At 60.3% G+C, this 24,989-nt stretch overlaps 1 protein-coding gene across 3 annotated transcripts in view; it reads right to left on the minus strand.

Moving 5' to 3' along the window:
* PPP1R1A (protein phosphatase 1 regulatory inhibitor subunit 1A) overlaps positions 1 to 20,470 on the minus strand; it is an 80,140-nt gene extending 59,670 nt beyond the window's left edge. For all 3 annotated transcript variants that reach the window (XM_073318379.2, XM_073318378.2, XM_073318377.2), the window contains exon 1: positions 20,191 to 20,470. In XM_073318379.2, the coding sequence (XP_073174480.1) occupies positions 20,191 to 20,271 (81 nt within the window). In that variant the 5' untranslated portion in view covers positions 20,272 to 20,470. The remainder of the gene's footprint in view (positions 1 to 20,190) is intronic.
* Between the last annotated feature and the right edge of the window lie 4,519 nt (positions 20,471 to 24,989).

Raw genomic sequence — 24,989 nt, forward strand, 5'->3', positions numbered from 1 at the left:
GCGTATGCGCGTGGGACAGCGTGCGCGTGGCACAGCGTGCGTATGCGCGTGGGACAGCGTGCGCGTGGGACAGCGTGCGTATGCGCGTGGGACAGCGTGCGTGTGGGACAGCGTGCGTATGCGCGTGGGACAGCGTGCGCGTGGGACAGCGTGCACGTGGGACAGCGTGCGCGTGGGACAGCGTGTGTATGCGCGTGGGACAGCGTGCGTATGCGCGTGGGACAGTGTGCGCGTGGGACAGTGTGCGTACGCGCGTGGGACAGTGTGCGTGTGGGACAGCATTCGTATGCGCGTGGGATAGTGTGCGCGTGGGACAGCGTGCGTATGCGCGTGGGACAGTGTGCACGTGGGACAGTGTGCGTAGGTGCGTGGGACAGCGTGCGCGTGGGACAGTGTGCACGTGGGACAGCGTGTGCGTGGGACAGTGTGCGTATGCGCGTGGGACAGTGTGTGTATGCGCGTGGGACAGTGTGCACGTGGGACAGTGTGCGCGTGGGACAGTGTGCGTATGCGCGTGGGACAGTGTGCGCGTGGGACAGTGTGCGTATGCGCGTGGGACAGTGTGCGCGTGAGACAGTGTGCGTACGCGCGTGGGACAGTGTGCGTGTGGGACAGCGTGCGTATGCGCGTGGGACAGTGTGCGCGTGGGACAGCGTGCGCGTGGGACAGTGTGCGTATGCGCGTGGGACAGTGTGCGCGTGGGACAGTGTGCGTATGTGCGTGGGACAGCGTGCGCGTGGGACAGTGTGCGTATGTGCGTGGGACAGCGTGCGCGTGGGACAGTGTATGTATGCGCGTGGGACAGTGTGCGCGTGGGACAGCGTTCATATGCACGTGGGACAGCGTGCGCGTGGGACAGCGTGTGTATGCGCATGGGACAGTGTGCGTATGCGCGTGGGACAGTGTGCGCGTGGTACAGTGTGCGTATGCGCGTGCGACAGTGTGCGCGTGGGACAGTGTGCGTACGCGCGTGGGACAGTGTGCGTGTGGGACAGCGTGCGTATGCGCGTGGGACTGTGTGCGCGTGGGACAGTGTGCACGTGGGACAGCGTGTGCGTGGGACAGTGTGCGTATGTGCGTGGGACAGCGTGCGTATGCGCGTGGGACAGCGTGCGCGTGGGACAGCGTGCGTATGCGCGTGGGACAGCGTGCGCGTGGGACAGTGTGCGTATGCGCGTGGGACAGCGTGCGCGTGGGACAGTGTGCACGTGGGACAGCGTGCGCGTGGGACAGCGTGCGTATGCGCGTGGGACAGTGTGCGCGTGGGACAGTGTGCGTACGCGCGTGGGACAGCGTGCGCGTGGGACAGCGTGCGTATGCGCGTGGGACAGCGTGCGCGTGGGACAGCGTGCGTATGCGCGTGGGACAGCGTGCGCGTGGGACAGCGTGCGTATGCGCGTGGGACAGCGTGCGTGTGGGACAGCGTGCGTATGCGCGTGGGACAGCGTGCGCGTGGGACAGTGTGCGTACGCGCGTGGGACAGCGTGCGTATGCGCGTGGGACAGCGTGCGTGTGGGACAGCGTGCGTATGCGCGTGGGACAGCGTGCGCGTGGGACTGCGTGCGTATGCGCGTGGGACAGCGTGCGCGTGCGACAGCGTGCGTATGCGCCTGGGACAGCGTGCGTGTGGGACAGCGTGCGTATGCGCGTGGGACAGCGTGCGCGTGGGACAGTGTGCACGTGGGACAGCGTGCGCGTGGGACAGCGTGTGTATGCGCGTGGGACAGTGTGCGTATGCGCGTGGGACAGTGTGCGCGTGGGACAGTGTGCGTACGCGCGTGGGACAGTGTGCGTACGCACGTGGGACAGTGTGCGTGTGGGACAGCATTCGTATGCGTGTGGGATAGTGTGCGCGTGGGACAGCGTGCGTATGCGCGTGGGACAGTGTGCGCGTGGGACAGTGTGCGTATGTGCGTGGGACAGTGTGTGTATGCGCGTGGGACAGTGTGCACGTGGGACAGTGTGCGCGTGGGACAGTGTGCGTATGTGCGTGGGACAGCGTGCGCGTGGGACAGTGTGCGTATGTGCGTGGGACAGCGTGCGCGTGGGACAGTGTATGTATGCGCGTGGGACAGTGTGCGCGTGGGACAGCGTTCATATGCACGTGGGACAGCGTGCGCGTGGGACAGTGTGCGTATGCGCGTGGGACAGTGTGCGCGTGGGACAGTGTGCGTATGCGCGTGGGACAGTGTGCGCGTGGGACAGTGTGCGTACGCGCGTGGGACAGTGTGCGTTTGGGACAGCGTGCGTATGCGCGTGGGACAGTGTGCGCGTGGGACAGTGTGCATGTGGGACAGCGTGTGCATGGGACAGTGTGCGTATGTGCGTGGGACAGAGTGCGTATGCGCGTGGGACAGCGTGCGCGTGGGACAGCGTGCGTATGCGCGTGGGACAGCGTGCGCGTGGGACAGCGTGCGTATGCGCGTGGGACAGCGTGCGCGTGGGACAGTGTGCGTATGCGCGTGGGACAGCGTGCGCGTGGGACAGTGTGCACGTGGGACAGTGTGCACGTGGGACAGCGTGCGCGTGGGACAGTGTGCGTATGCGCGTGGGACAGTGTGCGCGTGGGACAGTGTGCGTACGCGCGTGGGACAGCGTGCGTATGCGCGTGGGACAGCGTGCGTGTGGGACAGCGTGCGTATGCGCGTGGGACAGCGTGCGCGTGGGACAGCGTGCGTATGCGCGTGGGACAGCGTGCGCGTGGGACAGTGTGCGTATATGCGTGGGACAGCGTGCGTGTGGGACAGCGTGCGTATGCGCGTGGGACAGTGTGCGCGTGGGACTGCGTGCGCGTGGGACAGCGTGCGCGTGGGACAGTGTGCGTATGTGCGTGGGACAGCGTGCGCGTGGGACAGCGTGCGTATGTGCGTGGGACAGCGTGCGTGTGGGACAGCGTGCGTATGTACGTGGGACAGCGTGCGTGTGGGACAGCGTGCGTATGCGCGTGGGACAGCGTGCGTGTGGGACAGCGTGCGTATGCGCGTGGGACAGTGTGCGCGTGGGACAGCGTGCGCGTGGGACAGTTTGCGTATGTGCGTGGGGCAGCGTGCGTGTGGGACAGCGTGCCTATGTACGTGGGACAGCGTGCGCGTGGGACAGCGTGCGCGTGGGACGTTTGAATGCCCAACAGGGTACAAGGTGACACAGTAAGACACGTATGGCCACAGGAAGGCACAAGTGCTGCAAGCCCCTGTCTGTGCCGGGGGAGGACACACAAGAAACCTTAGCCCTCATGGTGCTGAGTGACAGTCACTCAGGGACGTGAGATCCATAACAGTGAGAGCACCAAGCAGCCCCAGCTCTGGCACCGGGACCTGCTTCAGTGGCCAGGCTGGCCCCACTGCCAGGGAAGGACACTCTCCATCTGCTCATTAGCGCCCCAGATCAGTGGTGGCCTGATCCCACTGCAGCGCTGCCCTCTCGAAGCTTCTGGAGCCAGACACATCCAGTGATGGAGCGACCTGACCCTGGCTCCTCGTGCGTTCTCCCTGCGCAGAGGCCCCTACCCCGCCCCTGCTCTGATTAGAATCTGAAGAACTCACGTAGGCATCTGGATCAAACTATCTAACAGTAGGTGCCACCCTGCCAGTCAGGACTGGGTCGTTCAGTTCATGGCAGATCCTCTGCGAGCCCCTTCGTTCTCCTCTCCAAATCGCACAACGTGGCCCGTGGAACTCACTGCCACAGCACAGCAGTGCGGCCAAAAGCTGAGCAGGACTCTACAAAGGATCAACCTTTCTCTGTGTAAGAAGGGCATCCAGGGGGAGAATGGTGTCCCTAACCTGGAGGCCTGGCAGGCCTGGAAACACTGGCCAAACCCTAGCTAATGGGGGTTGGGCGGGAACTGTCTCTTGGGGCAGGTTATCCCATAATTCCCTTCTGCAGGAGTTTCTTGCATCTCCCTCTGAAGTAGCGGGTGGTTGGGATGCTCAGAGATGGGATACCAGGCTCGACGGGCCCCTGGACTGATCCACTGTGACAAGCCTTCGGCTTCTCCTGCTTCTCCCACCCAAAGAGCCAAACAGGCACCTCTGTCCTGTTGCAGGGAAGCAGCAAAGCAGTGGAAAGTCTCCTTCGGAGCACAAGACCCGCGTGTGTCCCCTCTCACAGAGCGCTGACCTCCCCCAGCAGACGGCCTGGCCCTGCACACAGCAAAGCACTTTGCCATTTAAAGGCAGTGTGTGGAAAACCAAAAGTCACACAGACCCGCCCCCAAATCCCACCCACTGGTGCCAGTCTCGTCTGCCCCCGTCCTGCTTGAAACCGACCCCCCCAAACCTGGCCTTTGCTGTGCTCCACTCTCCCCATGTCACACGGAGGCAGAGAGCAGCAGTGGCCAGAGACCCAGAATATGGGTAGGAGGGGCTGTTTATTCAGCAGTTCTCAGGAGACATTGAAACGCCCTTCCCGAGCAGAGCGCCGGTACCGGCCGGGAAACACAGAGCTGCCCCGTAGCTCGTAGCTCGTGGCAGGGCCAAGCTGTGGCCTCAGCTGTGCACTCCCTTCCCCAGCCCTCCCTCGGCTTTCTGATCACTCAGCTAAGCCCCAGCCCAGGGGAGATGCCCCCTCCTGGCTCTAGTGCCTAGAGACCGGTCCTGAACAAAGCAATGGGAAGTGATGCCGATCCTGTGCTGTCAGCTCCCCACACTGCTGCTCCATGCACCAGGCCAGTGCCAGCCGTGGTGGCAGGATCTGGCTTTGCCCTGAGCCTAGGTCCAGCTGCACACGGGATCAGCAGCGAGGAGAGCTGCAGAACTTGCGATATGAAGTCAGAAACCCTCCGTCATCAGCCCCTGCTCTGCCAGTCTGATCTCACAGCACATGGCTCAGGTGGAGCATCTCCCCCGGAGAGAGCCTCTGCTGCCCCTTCCCCGTGGGGCACATGTGGCCACAGTATAAGTGCTGCCAGGCAACTGGCTGTGGGGGAGGGGACGGGTTAAATGCCTCCCTTAGAGGGGGCCTGGAGCTGCTCCTGAGCCAGTCAGGTCAATGGGAGCGTTGGCAATTTTGACATCAAGTGTAACAAGCCCAGGTCAGGGCCCTTCCCCACCACTCAGGTGTGGGGGAGGGCAGGGCGGGTTAACTGGCTGGGATTAATAAGATGCTGCTGTTGTTGTAGCAAAGAGAAAGGTGCTGGCACCCTTCAGTACCGGGGGAGGGATCGGGTCAGCACTGAGGACTGGGAAGGGCTACAGGAGGTCAGGAGCCCAGGGCTGGGGAAGGGCCCAACTACCGGGGGAGGGCATTAGCCAACCGCGAGGTGGGGAAGGGTAGGGCCCAGCTGCAGGCGAAGGGGGCTGAAGGGCCCAGAGACACAGGGATGGAAAGCCTGGCACCAGGGCAGGATGTCCAGGCTGAGTCCGACAGGGCTGCCCCTCCCTGCCAGCAGAGCCATGGGGCCCTGCTGCTCTGAGATTGCAAGGCACGGCTCCAGGCAGGGCATCTTCTCGCCAATTCCACACAGACCCCAGGGAGGGGGAAAGTGAGGCCTCCAGCAGCGCTCGCTCTGGCCCCAGTGAAGTCGGTGCTAAGTCCTCAGTGACTCCCATGGGAGCTGGACTGGGCTGTAGGGTGAGGGCCGGGAGCCGCCCGAGGTAAGCCCGTGCCCCAGCCCAGAGCCGGCACCCCCAGCCCAGTCCCCGTACCCCCTCCCACACCCCAGCTCCCTTCCTCAACCCGCAGCCCCCTCCCACACTCTGAATCCCTCAGACCCACCGCCAGCCTGGAGCCCCTTCCTGCACCCCCCAGCCCTACCCCAGAGTCTGCACCCTCAGCTGGAGCCCTCATCCCCTCCCGCCCCCCAACCCCCCACCCCAGCCCCGTGAAAGCGAATGAGTTTGGGGGACAGCGAGCCACCGAGGGAGGGGGAATGTAGTGAGCGGGGGCGGGGCCTCGGGGAAGGGGTGGGGCGAGGGTGTTCGGTTTTGTGTAATTAGAAAGTTGACAACCCGATCAGCACATGGCTCCTGTGCCCTATCCCGGGACCGGGGTTGTGGGCAGGGGCCAGTCTGGAGTGATGGGCCCAGGGTTGGTTCTGTGCTGTACCTGCAGGACCCTGGTGCCACGGGGCTGCAGCTGACGAGGCACCACTGGAGGGGGGCCAGGGCAGGAGCCGCGGGGAGGGGCAAAGGTACCCTAAGTGTCAGCATCCCTGCGAGAAACAAGGGGGACCCACTGGGGCTGTTCAGAGGCGCGGGGGTTTTAGAGAACCCTGGAGAAGATGTCACAGCCTGGACAGGCTGCATCACACCAAGCACACAGGGATGGCCAGGGCCCCGGCTGGTGCCGGGGGCTTTTACCCTGCAGTGCCTCTGCCCCAGGGGAAGCTCAGGGCTGGTCCGTTCAGGCTCTTTCTCAGCAGTGAATCCACTCAGAAAAGCTGAAACAAAAATAAACCTGCAACTAAAATACTCCAGGGGAGGGGAGCTGCTGGGGCTGGCAGTGCGCCCGCTGTGCAGCGAGATGGCTCCCAGCCCCGCTCCCCGCACTGGCAAACATGCCCCTGCACCGAGTCTGCTCCCAGCATGGCGCCTGCTCAATGGGACGTCTCCGTTGGGTAAGTTGCCTGTCTGCGCAGGGGCTCCCCACACCCAGCTCTGCCAGTGCCCCTCAGTCCTGACCCGCAGCCCCCCACTCGTCCAGCCCTGGGCTCCCCCAAACACACCCAGCTCTGCCAGTGCCCCTCAGTCCTGACCCGCAGCCCCCCACTCGCCCAGCCCTGGGCTCCCCCAAACACACCCAGCTCTGCCAGTGCCCCTCAGTCCTGACCCGCAGCCCCCCACTCGTCCAGCCCTGGGCTCCCCCAAACACACCCAGCTCTGCCAGTGCCCCTCAGTCCTGACCCGCAGCCCCCCACTCGCCCAGCCCTGGGCTCCCCCAAACACACCCAGCTCTGCCAGTGCCCCTCAGTCCTGACCCGCAGTCCCCCACTCGTCCAGCCCTGGGCTCCCCCAAACACACCCAGCTCTGCCAGTGCCCCTCAGTCCTGACCCGCAGCCCCCCACTCGTCCAGCCCTGGGCTCCCCCAAACACACCCAGCTCTGCCAGTGCCCCTCAGTCCTGACCCGCAGCCCCCCACTCGTCCAGCCCTGGGCTCCCCCAAACACACCCAGCTCTGCCAGTGCCCCTCAGTCCTGACCCGCAGCCCCCCACTCGTCCAGCCCTGGGCTCCCCCAAACACACCCAGCTCTGCCAGTGCCCCTCAGTCCTGACCCGCAGCCCCCCACTCGTCCAGCCCTGGGCTCCCCCAAACACACCCAGCTCTGCCAGTGCCCCTCAGTCCTGACCCGCAGCCCCCCACTCGTCCAGCCCTGGGCTCCCCCAAACACACCCAGCTCTGCCAGTGCCCCTCAGTCCTGACCCGCAGCCCCCCACTCGCCCAGCCCTGGGCTCCCCACACCCAGCTCTGCCAGTGCCCCTCAGCCCTGACCCGCAGCCCCCCACTCGTCCAGCCCTGGGCTCCCCACACCCAGCTCTGCCAGTGCCCCTCAGTCCTGACCCGCAGCCCCCCACTCGTCCAGCCCTGGGCTCCCCCAAACACACCCAGCTCTGCCAGTGCCCCTCAGTCCTGACCCGCAGCCCCCCACTCGTCCAGCCCTGGGCTCCCCCAAACACACCCAGCTCTGCCAGTGCCCCTCAGTCCTGACCCGCAGCCCCCCACTCGTCCAGCCCTGGGCTCCCCCAAACACACCCAGCTCTGCCAGTGCCCCTCAGTCCTGACCCGCAGCCCCCCACTCATCCAGCCCTGGGCTCCCCACACCCAGCTCTGTCAGTGCCCCTCAGTCCTGACCCGCAGCCCCCCACTCATCCAGCCCTGGGCTCCCCACACCCAGCTCTGCCAGTGCCCCTGAATCCCGACCCACAGCCCCATCTATCCCAGCCCTGGGCTCCCCCAAACACACCCAGCTCTGTCGCTGCCCCTCAATCCCGACCCACAGCCCCAGCTATCCCAGCCCTGGGCTCCCCCAAACACACCCAGCTCTGTCGCTGCCCCTCAATCCTGACCCACAGCCCCAGCTATCTCAGCCCTGGGCTCCCCCAAACACACCCAGCTCTGTCGCTGCCCCTCAATCCCGACCCACAGCCCCAGCTATCCCAGCCCTGGGCTCCCCCAAACACACACAGCTCTGTCGCTGCCCCTCAATCCCGACCCACAGCCCCAGCTATCTCAGCCCTGGGCTCCCCACACCCAGCTCTGCCAGTGCCCCTGAATCCCGACCCACAGCCCCAGCTATCCCAGCCCTGGGCTCCCCCAAACACACCCAGCTCTGTCGCTGCCCCTCAATCCCGACCCACAGCCCCAGCTATTCCAGCCCTGGGCTCCCCCAAACACACACAGCTCTGTCGCTGCCCCTCAATCCCGACCCACAGCCCCAGCTATCCCAGCCCTGGGCTCCCCCAAACACACACAGCTCTGTCGCTGCCCCTCAATCCCGACCCACAGCCCCAGCTATCCCAGCCCTGGGCTCCCCACACCCAGCTCTGTCGCTGCCCCTCAATCCCGACCCACAGCCCCAGCTATCCCAGCCCTGGGCTCCCCCAAACACACCCAGCTCTGTCGCTGCCCCTCAATCCCGACCCACAGCCCCAGCTATTCCAGCCCTGGGCTCCCCCAAACACACACAGCTCTGTCGCTGCCCCTCAATCCCGACCCACAGCCCCAGCTATCCCAGCCCCGGGCTCCCCACACCCAGCTCTGCCAGTGCCCCTCAATTCCAATCCGCAGCACCCTCCTAGCCCAGCCCAGGGCTCCCCTCCAACACAGTCAGCTCTGCCAGTGCCCCTCATTCCCATCCCACAGCCCCAGTTATCCTAGCCCTGGGTTCCCCTCCAACACACATGGCTCTGCCGGTGCCCCTCAATCAGCCCCTGCTAGCCCAGCCCAGGGCTCCCCAAAACACACAGAGCTATGTGGCTGCTCCTCAATCCTGTCCCACAGCCCCAAGCTATCCCAGCCCTGGGCTTCCCTCCAACACAGCCAGCTCTGCACCTCAGTCCTGTCCCACAGCCCCCTGCTAGCCCAGCCCAGCTCAGCCCAGCCCTCAGCTCCCCACATACAGCTCGGCCAATGCTCCTTAATTCTGACCTGCATCATCCCTGTGGCCCTGTCTACACAATAAAGTTTTAAAACTTGCTCACTAATCCGTTTTCAAACCCAGGGTGGCCAGGGCAGGCCATAGCTTTACTGTGCACTGGCCGGGCAAGGTGATCCCTACAGGGAGCCTAGACATCACTTAACTCCCCCTACAGGTGCCAGCAGGACTGGAGCAATACCTAAGCCCTTGTGCCCTGGACTTTACCGTGACTGGTTCAGCACGTTGGAGGATGTGTGGCCTTATTTATACCAGACTTTTGAAAGCTGTGAGTCCGCCCCTGACAGCTCCTGGGCACCAAACACCTTGCACCTCATGCTAGACAGGCCTGCAAGAGCAGGGTCAGGGATGCTGCTCAGAGAGGAAAGGGTTTTTGAGATGTTTGCCTTCCCTGAACACAGGAGTGGCCTATCTTACCCGGCATTCTTGGGCCTATCTTATCCGGCAGCCGAACCCAGAACCCACCTAAGTTCCCTGTAAGCTGTGTGGCCACACAGCTGCGGGGAGTTCTCTCTCCCCGCTGTAGCTCCGGAGCACCCTCCTGCATCCCAAACCCCTCATTCCTGGCCCCACCCCAGAGCTCTCACCCCCAGCTGGAGCCCTCACCAACCCTCTGTCCCAGCCCTGAGCCCCCTCCCACACCTCAAACCCCTTATTCCCTGCCCCACTCCAGAACCCACAACCCCAGTCGAAGCCCTCACCCCCCCACACACATACATCTTAACCCTCTGCCCCAGCCCTGAGCCCCTCATCCCAGCCCCCTCACCCACCCTCACCCCCTCTGCCCCAGCCCAGAGCCCCCTCCCACACCCCAAATCCCTCAGTCCCACTGCCGCCACATGAATTTTGTTATGTGCCCCAATATGAAAGGTGATGTGTCACACATCCCCTCCATATGGGGGCCCATAACAAAATTAATTCCGCACATCAGTGGGAAAAATTAGAGGGAACACTGGAACCCACCCTGGCTCAAAACACTGCAGAAAACGAGCAGTGTTTTGGGGTTTGTGCTCTCGGTTCTGAATGGCAGAAGGAAGTGCACAGGGCTGTGAAAATGTCTGGAAGAGAGCGAGATCCCAAACTGCAGTGGATGTCAAACAGGGGAGATCCCTTTTCAGTTTTGGTTCATTTGGACCCCAAACACCCACAAAAGTGGTTGTTTGAACCCCAGCCCCAGAGCTATCCATTACAGATGGCTCCTGTCTGTGTAGCTCAGCCCCTGCAGAAGAGTTTCCATCTATCGATCTCAAAGCACTTCACTGGATTGTCCTCTCCATGCTGCAAAGGAGGAGGGACTCACTTGAGGTCACACAGCCACGCAGTGGCAGAGCTGGGAACAGAAGCCAGGTCTCCCCATTCTCAGCCTGGTGCTTTAACCAGTGGACAGCGCTGCCCCAAGCATGGCTAGGGCTCAGAAATAAGCATTTGCAAGATGCTGATGCCAGAGCAAGTGGAGAAGGCTCATCTGCTCCCCTTGTTCTACCCTCCTCCACTGAAATATCCCCTCACGTGGCTGGAAAAGCTGCCCGCACTAATGTTCTATGCGGGAATCTCTCCTTTTCCTGCACAATGTTCCTCTGGGCTGGAGCCGAGCGAAGCTCACTGTGACCTGGAAAGATCTGAGGTTTGTTTACACACAAAGGAGGAGGTCATAAACAATGAACTGAGCAGGGGAGGGGAGGACAAGATGGGAACAAAGCAAAACATTGGGAGGAAATAAATCTCATTAATCCTTTCCGGGGAGAGGCAGAGGGAGATGGCATCCAGAATGGGGCTGAACTAACAGGGATTGGATTCTGCAGCCATATAGTGCCTCCTGCCCCAAAGGAATCGCAGCACCCAGCACTGAAATGCAGCCACCTCTGGGGTGGAAAGTGGCAGCTGCATAAACAGCCACACAGGGAGCCACAACCTCAGCCATGGTGTCAGAGGGCTCAGTTCATCCCGTGAAGCCAGACAAGCTGCATTCACTTACACCAGCCCTGAACTTAGCCCTGGGACAGGACTTGACGCCGGATGTTGAATCTGTGGAGATGTTGGACCTTGGCCAGGCCCCCAGGTTAAGGCCCCAGTTCTGCTCTCTTTAACAGTCTTAGTGCTTCAGTGTGTAGTGTGGACTGCAAAGTTTGTGTGCAGGCACTGGCCAGTGCAGGCTGGAGGGCCAGAGAGACCCACAAGGTGTGTTTGTGTCCAGCAGCCTCCATAAAGAACCCCTGTATGTTCATTACATTCATGCCTTGTCTCTTGTTTCTTGCTGGGGGCAGTACCACACCAGAGCCCAGGGGCAAGGGACTATGGCTGGTGCTAAAGGAAGGCTGCCAGTCTGGGGTTCTGGCTGCTTTAAACCAGCACTGGCTGGTGCGGTGCCGTTCCCCACACTCAGCAGATCACAAAGCCAATTGACAACACCTATACCACTTGCGGCCCCTCAGCTCTAGAGCACCAGCTCCAATCCAGCTCAGTGCCCTGACGTGAGTTGTGACAGGTCTCAGCCCAGTTCTGCCACACACCCTCTATCACCACAGCCAGAGAGGCCGTGGGCTGAACGCAGCTCAGGGTCCCAGCTGGAGAGGGTATGTCTCCGGCACCAGAGCAAGGCTCAGAGTGGAGCTGTGGATGCAGCAGGGGCTCCTACCTGGGCTGTCTCTGCTCTGACAGCGCTCAGACTCCAGGCTCCTTCACCCAAGGAGCAGGTCACACGGGCGCTGGGTTCTATGGGAACATTTGCTTGGCACCTAAATAACCGATGGGTGCAAAGGGGCCAAGCGCAGCATTAATTAGCACCAGTTCCCAAAGCAAAAGGTGGCAGCAGCAGCCTTTCCTGCTCATCACTAGGAGAAAGCAAAGCTGGGTCAGTGGCTTGTGTTGCAAATCAGAGCATTCACCCTGGCAGTAAGCCAGGCGCCAGAACTGAGCCAGCAGCACATTTGCATACATTAGCATGTGCTCGCTGGTTGGCTGCTGGCATGGGTGTGCAGAGTCCAGGGCAGGGCTGTGCTCCCCACACGGCACATGTTGGCTCAGTTGCTCAAAGGATCATGCGCTGGGCGCAGGGCAGGGACTGGTGCCTGGGGTGGGGCTGGCTCTGGGGTTCCCACAGCCTGTTGCCGAAGTAGTTATTCAGGGCCCCAGGCAAATCTACCTGTCTGTCCCCACAGTCACCCCAGTCTATCTCACGGTTTTATTCTGCTGCCCACCAGCACAGTGTCTGGGTGCCTTCTATGTGTGCTCAATAGCAGCAGCATAGTCCCTAGAAGACATCATGGGGTCTCTGGCTCCTCCGGCGGAGGTCAGAGCTCTGCTTGGGGTAGGGGGTTTGGTTTGGTTTTCGGGAGGAGGGATGTTTCCCTGGAAACCTAGCCCACAAAGTCACCTGGCTCTGGGGGAGTGGGGTGCATAGCAAATGGGCAGCAGCAGGGGAGCCCTGCAGGGCATGGCCAGGGCACTGCATGTGAAGGAACTGTAACTGGTGGCCACAAGAGGGGCCCGAGTCTGCGCAGAGCAGAGACAGGGCAGAGGCTGTGCGGAGGGGTCCCAGTGAGAGACACAAACTCATAAGGCTGGCCTGGAAACCAGCAAGCTCCTATTTGGCTCTAGAAGAGACTGGGAAGCACCCTGGGTACAGGGCCTGAAGAGCCCTCTGCTGGACCATCCCCTCCCACCCAGGGGCCAAATAGGAACCACTATTGTTTTACTTTGAATCATAACTCTCTAAAGCCACTGGCCCAAGGGGATTTCCTCTCCCTGTCAGCTCTAGTCCAATGCCCTTCACTCAGCCACGGCTGAGTCATTGGTGGGACCCACCGGGCCTAGCGCTTACAGGGCCTGGCAAATGGAGCCTGCGAATTGTGGTTTGCCTGGTGCAAGACTAGCACTGTAGAGGTCTGGTTACCCTGGCACCAGTGGCTTTAACAATGACCGCAGTATTGACCAGCAGCTTTCACACCTCTACAGCAAAACCACCTCTTCGAGAGCCCATGCTGGGGAGACTGAAGATTGAGGGATGTGACGTGCCAGCCCCTCACTGCAGAGCGGGGACAGCCTAGTAAGGGGCTCCCACTGCATCCACATCTCAGCCCCTGTGATACAGGACCACATCCTCACTTCCCAGAGTTCCAGATCCCAGCAAGCCGACGCGCCCCAAACGCGGCACAGCCCCCTTCTCTCTTCATCCCCGACTAACAGCAGGCCCCAACCCCTCTCATCACCATCACTGCCAGCGGAGCTATTGTCTCCAACCAAGCCACTCCCTGGACTCACCACTCCCTCTCCACTGGCTGAACATTATGGTTTTAGTGCAATCCAGTGCTAATTCTTCTAGCATCAACTTTCAAACGGACATTGGGATTTGCGTGACACAGAGGCTCAAATAATGGATCCTGCTTCCCAACTTTTAACCCCCACCCTACCCTGACAGCTGTGCCAATGCCCCTCAGTCCCAACTCAGAGCCACCTGCTAACCCAGCCCGGGGCCCCCAACCTGCCATGCACACGGCTCTGCCAGCGCCCCTCAGTCCTGACCCGTAGCCACCCGCTAACCCAGCCCGGGGCCCCCGACCTGCCATGCACACGGCTCTGCCAGCGCCCCTCAGTCCTGACCCTCAGCCCCCGCTAACCCAGCCCTGGGCCCCCACCTGCCATGCACACGGCTCTGCCAGCGCCCCTCAGTCCTGACCCTCAGCCCCCGCTAACCCAGCCCTGGGCCCCCACCTGCCATGCACATGGCTCTGCCAGCGCCCCTCAGTCCTGACCCTCAGCCCCCGCTAACCCAGCCCTGGGCCCCCACCTGCCATGCACATGGCTCTGCCAGCGCCCCTCAGTCCTGACCCTCAGCCCCCGCTAACCCAGCCCTGGGCTCCCCTCTCACAATTCTGCCAGTGCCCCTCCACTGTGACCTATGTTCTCAAGCCCCCGACCGATGAGCTGGGCTGATGTTGCACCTGTTTAGGGTCATGTTGCTGCTAGCACTAGGTTACTGTGGGATGATGGGTTGCAGCTGGGAGGAATGGGACCCCAGCACATCAGGGAAGGCTCCCTCCTAAGGAGCTGGAGAAGCAGGAAGGAGCTGATGGCTCCATATCTCTCCCATATCCCTGGGGCTTCCCCTTCCCTCCCTAGCCCTGCTACCTGCTCAGAAGCCAGAAGACAGTGGGAGGAGCATGAAACAGGCTGTAACAGCTCTGGTGGGACCACGGGGGCTCAGGAGCTGCAGGACTGTAGAAGGGAGCAGCCAGCCTCTGATGCCCCAGAGGGAGGGGAGCTCCCACACTCCAGGCAGCGTCAGGATGGACCCAAGTGGAGTCAGAAGCCCGGGCAGCAAGAAGGGGGCTCCATGGCAGGCAGGGTCTCTCCTCCCTCTGCACAGAGCTGACCCCCCTTGGCCATCTGGAGGTCTGAGTATGTTGGGCCTCAAGCAAAGCCCCATCTGACCCCACTCTAGCCTCTGGAGGGTCTGGAATGTGCAGCCAGGCCTGGGGCTGGGTCCAAACACTGCCCTGGGCCCATCTTGGGGTGTGGGGTCATTTTCCTGTCCCTCTGTGAGTGCGAGGGACTGAGGGAAACAGGGGCAGCTCCACTAACCCACCCTCTGCCGGTGGGCAGTCAAAATCCAGACCAAGAGAGAGATTTATTTTAGGAACAAACATTTATAAGAGGACCTCACATTCTTCATAGCAAAGTCCTTATGCAATGAGCGACCGTGAAATGCAGCCACCTCTGGGGTGGAGGATGACAGCACAGCAGCCTCCGTGGGGATTTCTGGCCAATAACCCCATTTCGACCATGTCCCAGCAGAGCAGACCTAGACCTCTGTTGTTTTAAGCACATATAGAGCAAATAGTATGAACCACCCGGCATCTACGCAGCAAGAAGGGAGGCTCTGGCACTGACGCTCTGGCACTCGGGCATCCCCTTCTGTGCCAGCTCCTGAGAAGGACCCACATCTGGGCATGGAGAGGCCTGGCAGCTCAATGGGGGGGGGCGTAACTGGGCTGTGCCTGGGCTCAGCGCCACTGGACTGGGAGGAAAATTTGACTGAGGCATCATGGCTCCATTGCCCAGGCAGGAGACAAAGCCAATCCCAAGAACTCCTCATCACAGCAGGGGGATCCCACTCGGGACCCAGGTTCTCCCAGCATGCGCCCGCTCCTCCCCCGCAATGAATCACTGCCACACTCATTGCCTTTGGCTTTCCTAGTAGATTTGCTCCTCAGAGATCTCTGGAGACTCCGGATTTAAGTCTCTGCTGCAAATGTTCAGAACCAGGGGGTCAAACTGGGGAAAAAGCCAGCTGTGATGCCCCAGGCTTCACTCACAAACCCCTCAAGATGCCCCATGAGACCCTGCACAGGGCCATCCTTCCATCATCCTCCCACTTCGCCAGCTGCTTTGATCAGCAGTGACCAGTGCTGACATTTGAACCATCATAATTTCTCTCCAGAGTCAACACCCTTGGGAAGGACCAGGGTCAGTTCACACAGTGTGACCAGACCAGGGTCTCTGCAGACTGAGACAGACAACGCTGCATTCCTGACGCTTAGGTCACACCTCTGAGGGCATCTCGTAGCCATAAGGGCTAAAGGCTTCATTCTGGTTTGAGGAGAAGCTCGGGATGGCAGCCCCCAGGAGAGTTTCACATCCCCCCAGAGTTCTGTGAATTGGCCTGGGATGGCCCCGCCGCAGGATACATGCACCCAAGGGGTCTGACCGCCTGGAGCCGGACTCCCTGCATCACACCAGCTTCCTCACCCACCCTGCCCTGTGTCCCTCGCTGATGCTCTCAGACACTGCAGTTCCCAACGTGAACGCCTGGTGCCTGGGAAGCTTGCACAATGCATGAGGCTGGGTTACTCGGCACGGCACTGCTGACCCCATTGGGTGCCTGGCAGCCCACACTGCCCAGCCGCAGCCAGCCGCAGCACGGAGATGAACGCATCTGCAGCATGTACACCCCCATGGTATGGCATAGGCCACTCCTGGGAAGCCTCCTACCTGCTGGCCCCCAACAGGCTGCCTCCTGACTCTCCCAACCCCCCGCCCATGGCCTGCTCCCCTCCAGCCCAGGAGAGGGACTCTGCAGCTCTCCCCCGCTCAGCTGGCTGCCTCTGAACTGCATGAGCTCAAGGGCTCCCTTGGGGTTAAAGAGGGGAGTTTAGGGAGCTGGGGGCCTCTCCCCACCCAGCGGTGCCCATTGCCCAGTTAGAAGTGACCTCCTGACTCAGAAACAAAACCCTGCAAAGGGGAACGAACAGATCATGAAAAGTGTGATGATAAGGACAATGTTCCATCCTCCCCAGGGCCCCTGGCACCCAGCAGCTCCCATTGCTTTTGGCGGGGAAGGGGCAGTCTCCACTGTTCTCAGTGGGAACTGCTGGGGCCTCCGCACACTTGAAACCCCAGCCCTTAGCTCTTTACAAACATCTATGATCCCTGCCTGTGAGGTGTCACTAAACCCAATCTACAGACAGAATAAACTGAGGCATGGATAGGGGATGGGACTCACCCAGCGTCACAGAGAGAGTCAGTGACCAAGTCGGAAATAGAACCCACAAGACCTGGCTCACAGGCCCCCTGCTCTAACCCACTAGACCTCACTCCTCTCCCAAAGCTGGGACTAGAACCCAGGAGTCCTGCCTCCCATTCACCTCACTCAAATCCACTAGACCTACTCAAAGGGTGACTCGATTAGAGTGTGTAAGTACCTACATGGGGAACACATATTTGACAATGGAATTCAGGGAAGTTCTACGCAGTAGCTCAGACCAGATGATCACAGTGGTCCTTTCGACTCTTATTCCTCCCAGGAAGGACTCTCAGCCCAGACGGTGTGGAGGAGTGGGAGGTGGAAGCTCCTGTTCCTAGCTCAGACAAAGCAGCTCCCCTACAGGATGGGTGAGGAAGGTGCCATTTCCACTGCTCTCCCCCCACCCCCCAGTGCATTACCCCCTGCATCAGTTTCCCATTTATTTGCATGTCCCCAGCCTCCACCCCGGCTGCTGCTGGCAAGACGCTACAGCAGCTCCTCCGAGCCTCTCTGCAAATGTGCTGTGCAACAGCAACACAGACGGTGCCTGTCAGCATTTAGCTCCTCTGGGAAGTGACAGCAAGACACTCGGTGCTGAGACAGCCCGTGTTTCACAATCCCACATCTTTGGGCTCCCCAGTAGCATCCTGCTGGTGGAACACAGACCACGAAGATGCACTGCTGGGGCTGCCGTCCCCAGTAGCAAGAGGAAAACTCATGAGCTTCAGCCCTGGAACCGATTAAGATGCTCAGCCCTGCACGAGGAGAGCCACTGAACTGCATGGAGTTCCTGTAACAAAGTCTCCACTCCGTCCTCACAGAAGGCAGGACTGGAAGGGCCCAGAGTGGTAACTACCACTCAGCTGGGCTCTGTGCTGCCTGCCTGTCTGAGACCAGCCTTTGCAACCCCTCAAATGACCAGCAGTTCTGGGGTCTGCGCCACACCTCCTGTCCCTGCCCAGGTGAGATAGCCCCACCTGGGTATGGCCAACCCCAGGCCTCTCCAAATTATGAGACTGGCTCGAAAATCATGTTTGTTTGTATGTTTTTTTAAATTAATGACTACTGGTTTCTGTTTTGTTGCCTTCTGGTTCCAGAGCCTTTCACTTGTGCTCGGGTCACATTTTCAAGCTTTTCTCCACAACCAGGAGGACCAGAACCTCACTAAAAAGAAAAGGAGTACTGTAGCTGTAGCTCACGAAAGTTCATGCTCAAATAAATTGGTTAGTCTCTAAGGTGCCACAAGTCCTCCTTTTCTTTTTGCGGATACAGACTAACACGGCGGCTCCTCTGAAACCAGAACCTCACCAAGATTCTAGCTCGGGACTTCCCCCCACAGCTCTACGAGTGCCCCTCAGTCCCAACCCACAGCCCCTGCTATGCCACCCCGGGACTCCTCCCCCCCCCAGCTCTGCCGGTGCCCCTCACTTCTGACCCACAGCCCCCTGCTATGCCAGTATGAGGCTCTCCACACCCAGCCTTACGAATGCACCAGGACGTCCTCTCTTGACCTTTGCCATTTCATTCCCGAGGTCTCCCTAGACACACAATCCCTCGGCTGTTCCAGCCTAGATGGGGACTGGCAGCCAAGGGATCTTGGCCGCTACTGCAAGGCAGGCACATGAAGGCTGGCTGGGTGGTAGGTTGATCTGATGCCGTTAGCCCGCCAGAGTCCAGGCCCCTAGAGGTGAGGCCTCCACCCCAGGGTGCTGACCCTGCCTGCACAGCCATGCCATGCCAGCCCCGTCTCTGCCACCAGCTCCACTCTGTTCCCCCCAGAACTCCCAAGGGGGCTGGGCCTGGCCACTGCTCAGCATGCGGTTAGGACACGATGGATTAAAAACGTGAGCCAGAGTCTCTGCCTCGTCCCCAGTTTCGGGGCCAAGGTCTCGCCCTGGATCCCTGCCAGCAGGCGCCAAAAGGGAGGGAGTGCTGGAGCCTCAGCAACGCAGGGGGCAGGGGTCATGGGGGGGGAGGGGCAGGACCAGGTGCCGCACGGTACGAGTCTAGACCCTGCCCCTCGGCTCACCAGATGCCATGGCGCGGAGCTAGCCCATGGTTGAGCCCAGCAGCGCGGGGCTGGCATGGGGAGAGGGAAGTGCCCCAGGTGTTCCCAGTGCACGGGCCACGGGGCTGAGCTGGGCCGGGCCAGGTGCTGCTCCCAGCGCAGCCATTTGCCGCCCGGGCCTTACTCGGGCTTCAGTGAGACCTGCCCTCTGCCCGGGCAGCCCGGGGCACGGGGAGGCGCTGGGAACAGCTGGGTCTGACCGTCCGGCCAGGCGCAGGCAGCCGAAGGGGAGCGCCAGTCAGAGCTCACAGGCTGCGCTTGAGGGGAGTAGCCCCTAGCACCCCCCTACGCACACCCGGACAACACTCCGAACACCACCCGCACCCGGCACAACAGCCCAGACAACCCACACCACCACACACCATCACACAGCCCCCCGCCACACCCGGCACAACACCCCAGACAACTCACACCCCGCTCAACACCCCCACCCGGCACAACACCCCAGACAATCCATACCCCCACACACCATCACCCCACCACACACCATCACCCCCCACACACACCCCCACCCGGCACAACACCCCCGTACCGGGGACCACACCCCACACAACACCCCCACCCGGCACAACACCCCAGACAATCCATACCCCCACACACCATCACCCCCCCACCACACCTCCACCCCACACAACACCCCCTACCCGGCACAACACCCCAGAAAACCCACACCCTCACACAGCCCCCCATCACACCTGGCACAACACCCCCACCTGGCACAACACCCCAGACAATCCATACCCCCACACACCATCACCCCCCCACCACACCTCCACCCCACACAACACCCCCTACCCGGCACAACACCCCAGAAAACCCACACCCTCACACAGCCCCCCATCACACCTGGCACAACACCCCCACCTGGCACAACACCCCAGACAATCCATACCCCCACACACCATCACCCCCCCACCACACCTCCACCCCACACAACACCCCCCCACCCGGCACAACACCCCAGAAAACCCACACCCTCACATAGCCCCCCATCACACCCAGCACAACACCCCAGACAATCCATACCCCCAAACACCATCACCCCCCACTACCCCACCCCCACCCGGCACAACACCCCCGTACCGGGGACCACACCCCACACAACACCCCCCCACCCAGCACAACACCCCAGACAACCCACACCCCCACACATCCTGCATGACACTCTGACCCACCCCAGTGCCCCCCACAACACATACAGCGTCCCACTACACACCGCGACTCAAACCCCGGAGCCCTCCACGACGGCCCACGCCCGTGCCCCTCGCAGGTAAGTGGGTCCTGGCCGGGCAGCTCCTCCAGGCCCGGCAGGCGGGGGGTCCTTTCCTTGGCTCCGACAGGCCGGCCCGAGTCTCCAGCCCTGTCCGGCTCCTCTGCCCCCTTGCCCGGAAGGCGCTGGCAGCCCTGGGCGCAGGAGGGTCCGTGCGCGCCCTGCCCGCAGGGTCGCTCCCCTGGGCGCATCGCCAAGGAACCGGCCCCCACAGAACAAAGCTCCGCTCCAGACCCACCTGCTCGGCTGCCTCCGGGTCCAGATGCGTCTCCAGCAGCGGGACGGTGAATTGGATCTTCCGGGGGCTGTTGGGCTCCATAGCCGAGGGCGCCGCGGGCTCCAGCTCCGCTCTCCCAGAGACACCGGCAGGGAGAGAAGGACGCGCCCCGCGCTCGGCTCCCCGCGCCGCGCTCGCCCAGGTTGCCCCTGCCAGTCTCCGCTCAGTCCCGGTGCCTCCGCTCGGGGAGCTGGAGAAGCAGCCGGTGCCTATTGGCTGGTCGGGCGCGGCCCGCCGCCCCCTCCCCCTGACACACACACACACACACACACTCACACACACACGCTTCCCGGAGCGTTAACCCTCCGCCTCCCAGCCAGCGGCAGCCGCCCGAGGTGATGGGGCCGCTCCTTACAATGGGTGGGGAAGATGGTGCCGAGCATCCCCGACTCAGGAGCCCATCACCCGGGCGCGGGGCGCCCCGGCGCGATGTAAGTAGCTTGGCGCGAACGGACAGCGCAGACCCCGTTCCGTGCTGGCGCGGGCGTGCAGGATCAGGCCCCCGCTTCTACCGCGTTCATCGGCCGTTTCTTATGATCTCGGGATGCAGAGCCCGCAGGGGATCCGCAGAGCCTGCGGTTTGGCAGAGGGAAGAGCAGGGCCCGGCTGCAGTGCAAAAGCTGTGGGAACAAAAGCCCCAAAGCCGGGGGACAGCAGCTCCAGAGCTGGGGGGGTCAGCAGCCGCGGAGCCGGGGGACAGCAGCCCCAGAACCGGGGGATCAGCAGCCGCGGAGTTGGGGGACAGCAGCCCCAGAACCGGGGGATCAGCAGCCGCGGAGTTGGGGGACAGCAGCCCCAGAACCGGGGGAACAGCAGCCGCGGAGCCGGGGGACAGCAGCCCCAGAACCGGGGGAACAGCAGCCGCAGAGTTGGGGGACAGCAGCCCCAGAGCTGGGGGGACAGCAGCCTCAGAACTACCCTGAGAAGCCAGGTGCCATTTTCAGACACATGCTTTAAACACCATTTGGGGTGGAATTCAGCCAATGTCTTTTGCTGATATTTCCCCCCCAAAAGGTCAGATTTTGTTTTGAAATTCCACCAAATTATTTTAAAAAGCAAAGCAAGGGCCAAATACCCCCCCCCCCCACACACACACACACACCAAAACAAATTAAATGTTTTGTTTAACCTAAGGTCTGTTCATCTTTTAACCCAAAATGATTGGGGAAGGGAGGTTGGACAGTTTTGGTTTGGCCACCAAACCAAAATATCAATTATTCAGGACTCCCCCCAGCATCCTGGGACACCCCATCCAGGCCAGGCCAGTCTATTCTCTTCCAGCTCCTGAGCAGCCCCATGGTGCCCTGGCTCTGTCTAGTCACCTGGCATGTGTGATTTCTCTCTCTCACCCGCTCCAGAGGGGCAGAATTGTGTGTGTGTGTGGTGCTCCCCCATACCGCCACCCAACCCCTCCCCACAACCTCCTGCCCAAAGGGATGGCCTCTGCTGCCTGCCTAACAGGGCTATTTCAGGCCCAGAGTGGTGCTGGGGGAATCCAGAACCTCCTGTCTCACACACACCAGCGAGAGTGTCTGGACATTGGAGGCATCACGGAGAGGGAGAGGGCATCTCTTGGGCTGGCAGTTCCCAAGCCATTGTGGCCTTTTTGGACCAGCAGAGCCCTGGCCGTGTGAGCCGGCGGAGTGTGGGGGAGCAGAGAGCCACAGGCGGCAATTTGGGAAGTTAGGGTTAGATTCATTCCCACATCCCTTTGAGTGAGCTTGTAAAGCACTGCCTGGGTTTCAGTGGCTTTAATTCAGTTCCTGGGGTAGTGCCGGAGCTGGTGTACCCGGGCGCAGGGTTAGTGAGGACCTGGAGTTTTGCCACTTTACACCTGCTCGGCTGCAGGACCCTTTCCTCCTGCGTGCAGGCAACATGCGCAGGGGGCTGAGTGGAACGTTCCCGGCTAACTGGGTTTTCACTGAAATGCTCTGTCTGGCTGAAAAGGGTCATGAAGAAGTATCAGAGGCCTGCTCAGCCCACGGCTGCCACTCTTTGCTGAGAACAGCGAGCAGAATCCAACCTGGCTTTCCCAGCAAAAAACAGACATTCTGACACAGCCCCGGTGTCCTTAAAATATTGGGAAGGTTTTGGGTTTAGACCAATCTGGCCAGTGATGGCGCACGGTGCCACCCAGACCGGGCTCAGTCCTTCAGCCAGCGACAGTGCTCAGCACTGCCCAGACAGGGCTCAGTCCTCCGGCCAGTGCTGGCGCTCAGTGCTGCCCAAATGAGGCTAAGTCCTCCAGACACCTAAACCAAAATGGAACCAGATTGCTGGCATGGAAAATTAAAGAGGTTGTAGAGGAGTTTTTAAATTAAAGGCTGGGGGAAAGCCAATGGGCATGGAGGAGCACGTGATTTGGACAGAGATATTCCTTAAGGGAATTCCTTAAAGGGGTTTCTCTATATCCTACTAAAGAGGAGAGAACACAAGAATATAAAGTACAGGTAGGAACTGAAGAGAAACAGTCAAATGAAAATGAGTTCCATTCAGTTACATCACATGAAGGCAGACAACTAAATATTGATAGATTTTATAAGTATTGTATACAAATGCTAGAAGTCTAAACAATAAGATGGGTGAACTTGAGTGCCTAGTACTAAATGAGGATATTGATATAATAGGCATCACAGAAACTCAGTGGAACAATGATAATTATGGGGACGCGGTAATACCAGGGTACAAAATATATAGGAATGACAGAGTAGGTCATGCTGGTAGGGGAGCAGCACTATATGTGAAAGAAAGCGTAGAGTCAAATAGAGTAAAAATCTTAAATGAATCAAACAGTACCATAGAATCTCTATGGATAGAAATTCCAAGCTTGAATAATAAGAATATAGCAGTAGGAATATACTGTGACCACCTGATCAGGATGATGGCTGTTAGATGCTTAGGGAGATTAGAGAGGATACAAAACCAGAAAACCCAATAATAATGAGGAATTTCAACTATCCCCATACTGACTGGGAACATGTCACTTCAGGATGGGATGCACCATTCAATGACTGCTTCTTAGAGCAGCTAGTTCTGCAACCCACAAGGGGAGAGACAATTCTTGATTTAGTTCTAAGTGACGTACAGGATCTGGGCCAAGAGGTGAATGTAGCTGAACCACTCACTAATAGTGACCATAATGTAATTAAGCATAACATCCTTGTAGGGGGGGAAATACCAAAGAAACCCAAAGCAGTATTATGTAACCATGGGCTAGGGTATCATAGGCTTGGGGAGGCTGTGCCTCCCCAAACAGCCAGGCTTGGCCCCACCCATGCTTTGCCCCCAGTCCCCCCCCCCCCCCCTCCTGCTTATGCTCGGCGCAGCTCCAGCCTCCCGGGATGGTCTGGGCTTGGGCCACGCAGCCCACCCTCCTGGCATTCCGGGGCAGGGAAGGCTAGGGCTGTGCAGTCCGCCCTCCTGGTGCTTCAGGGCTGGGCCGCACCACCCACCCTCCTGGTGCTCCAGGGCTGGGGAAATTGGAGTTGCACAGCCTGCCCTCCTGCCACTCCAGGGCTGCAGGGGAGGCTGGGGGCTCTCTGGAGCTGGGGTCACTAGCCTGGGGCAGGGCGAGTGGGGGCTGAAGTGAGGGGGGGGCTCTGGGCTCTGGCAGAGTGCGTAGAAGGGATGAGGCCTCGGGCAGAAGGGGCGGGGCTGGGGGCTAGCCCCCCCCACCAGCATGCATCTAACTGTAAAAAAGGAACAACACAAAAATGAGAAAGTTAGTTAAACGGAAACTAAAAGGAATGGTCACAAGAGTGAAATGCCTGCAAGCTGCATGGAAACTATTTAAAACACTGTAATAGAGGCTGAAAGAAAATGTATTCTCCAAATAAAAAACAAGCAGTAAGAGAACCAAAAAAATGCCACCATGGCTAAAGACCAGAGTGAAAGAGGCCATTGGAGGCAAAAAGGCATCCTGTAAAAATTGGAAGTCAAATGTTACTGAGGAAAACAGAAAGGAGCATAAACCCTGGCACGTCAAAGTGTAAAAGCACAATTAGGCAGGCCAAAAGAGAAGAGCAACTAGCATAAGACACGAAAACTAAAGGCAATTTTCTTTAGTGCATCAGAAGCAGGAACACTCAGTGGGCCACTGCATGACTGAGGTGCGAAAGGAGCCCAGAAAGAAGACAAGGCTGTTGCCGAGAAGCTAAATGAATTCTTTAGGTCCATCTTCCCTGCAGAGGATGTGAGGGAGATTTCCAGACCTGAGCCAGTCCTTAAGATAACAACTCTGAGGAGCTGTCCCACACTGAGGTGTGAGTAAAGGAGGCTTTGGAACAAATTGGTAAATTAAACAGTAATAAGCCACCGGCACCAGATGGCAGGGCTGTAACTAGGGCGGGGTGAGAAGGGCAGCTGCCCAGTGCACAGAGCCAGCAGGGTGCAAAAATGGGGCAGAGCAAGATCGGGCCTAGCGGCCTCAGCCCCCCCCCCCCATGCCCCGTCAGCCAGAGTCCATGGGTGTAGTTTGAGGGGGTATTGCCCCCCAACAGAGGCTGGAGCACGGGAGGCGGTCTGGAGCTGTTTCTCCTGCCTCTGCAGCTGGGTCCTAGTGCTAGTTGTCTTCCCTTTCTATGTGTGCTGGGCACATGTCTTATCATGTTTTCTGTACAATGGTGAGTGGTGCCCACGGGGGATTAGGGCAGGGCAAGGGGGCGGTGGTAAGGGATATGGGGGAAGTGGGGTAAGGTGGGGGAAAGTGGAGGGGGGATGGGATAGGGCAAGGGGATAGGGGAATGGGGCAGGGGGATATG

This window comes from Lepidochelys kempii, chromosome 20 (assembly GCF_965140285.1).
Source record: "Lepidochelys kempii isolate rLepKem1 chromosome 20, rLepKem1.hap1, whole genome shotgun sequence".
In the NCBI taxonomy this organism is placed as follows: Eukaryota; Metazoa; Chordata; order Testudines; family Cheloniidae; genus Lepidochelys; species Lepidochelys kempii.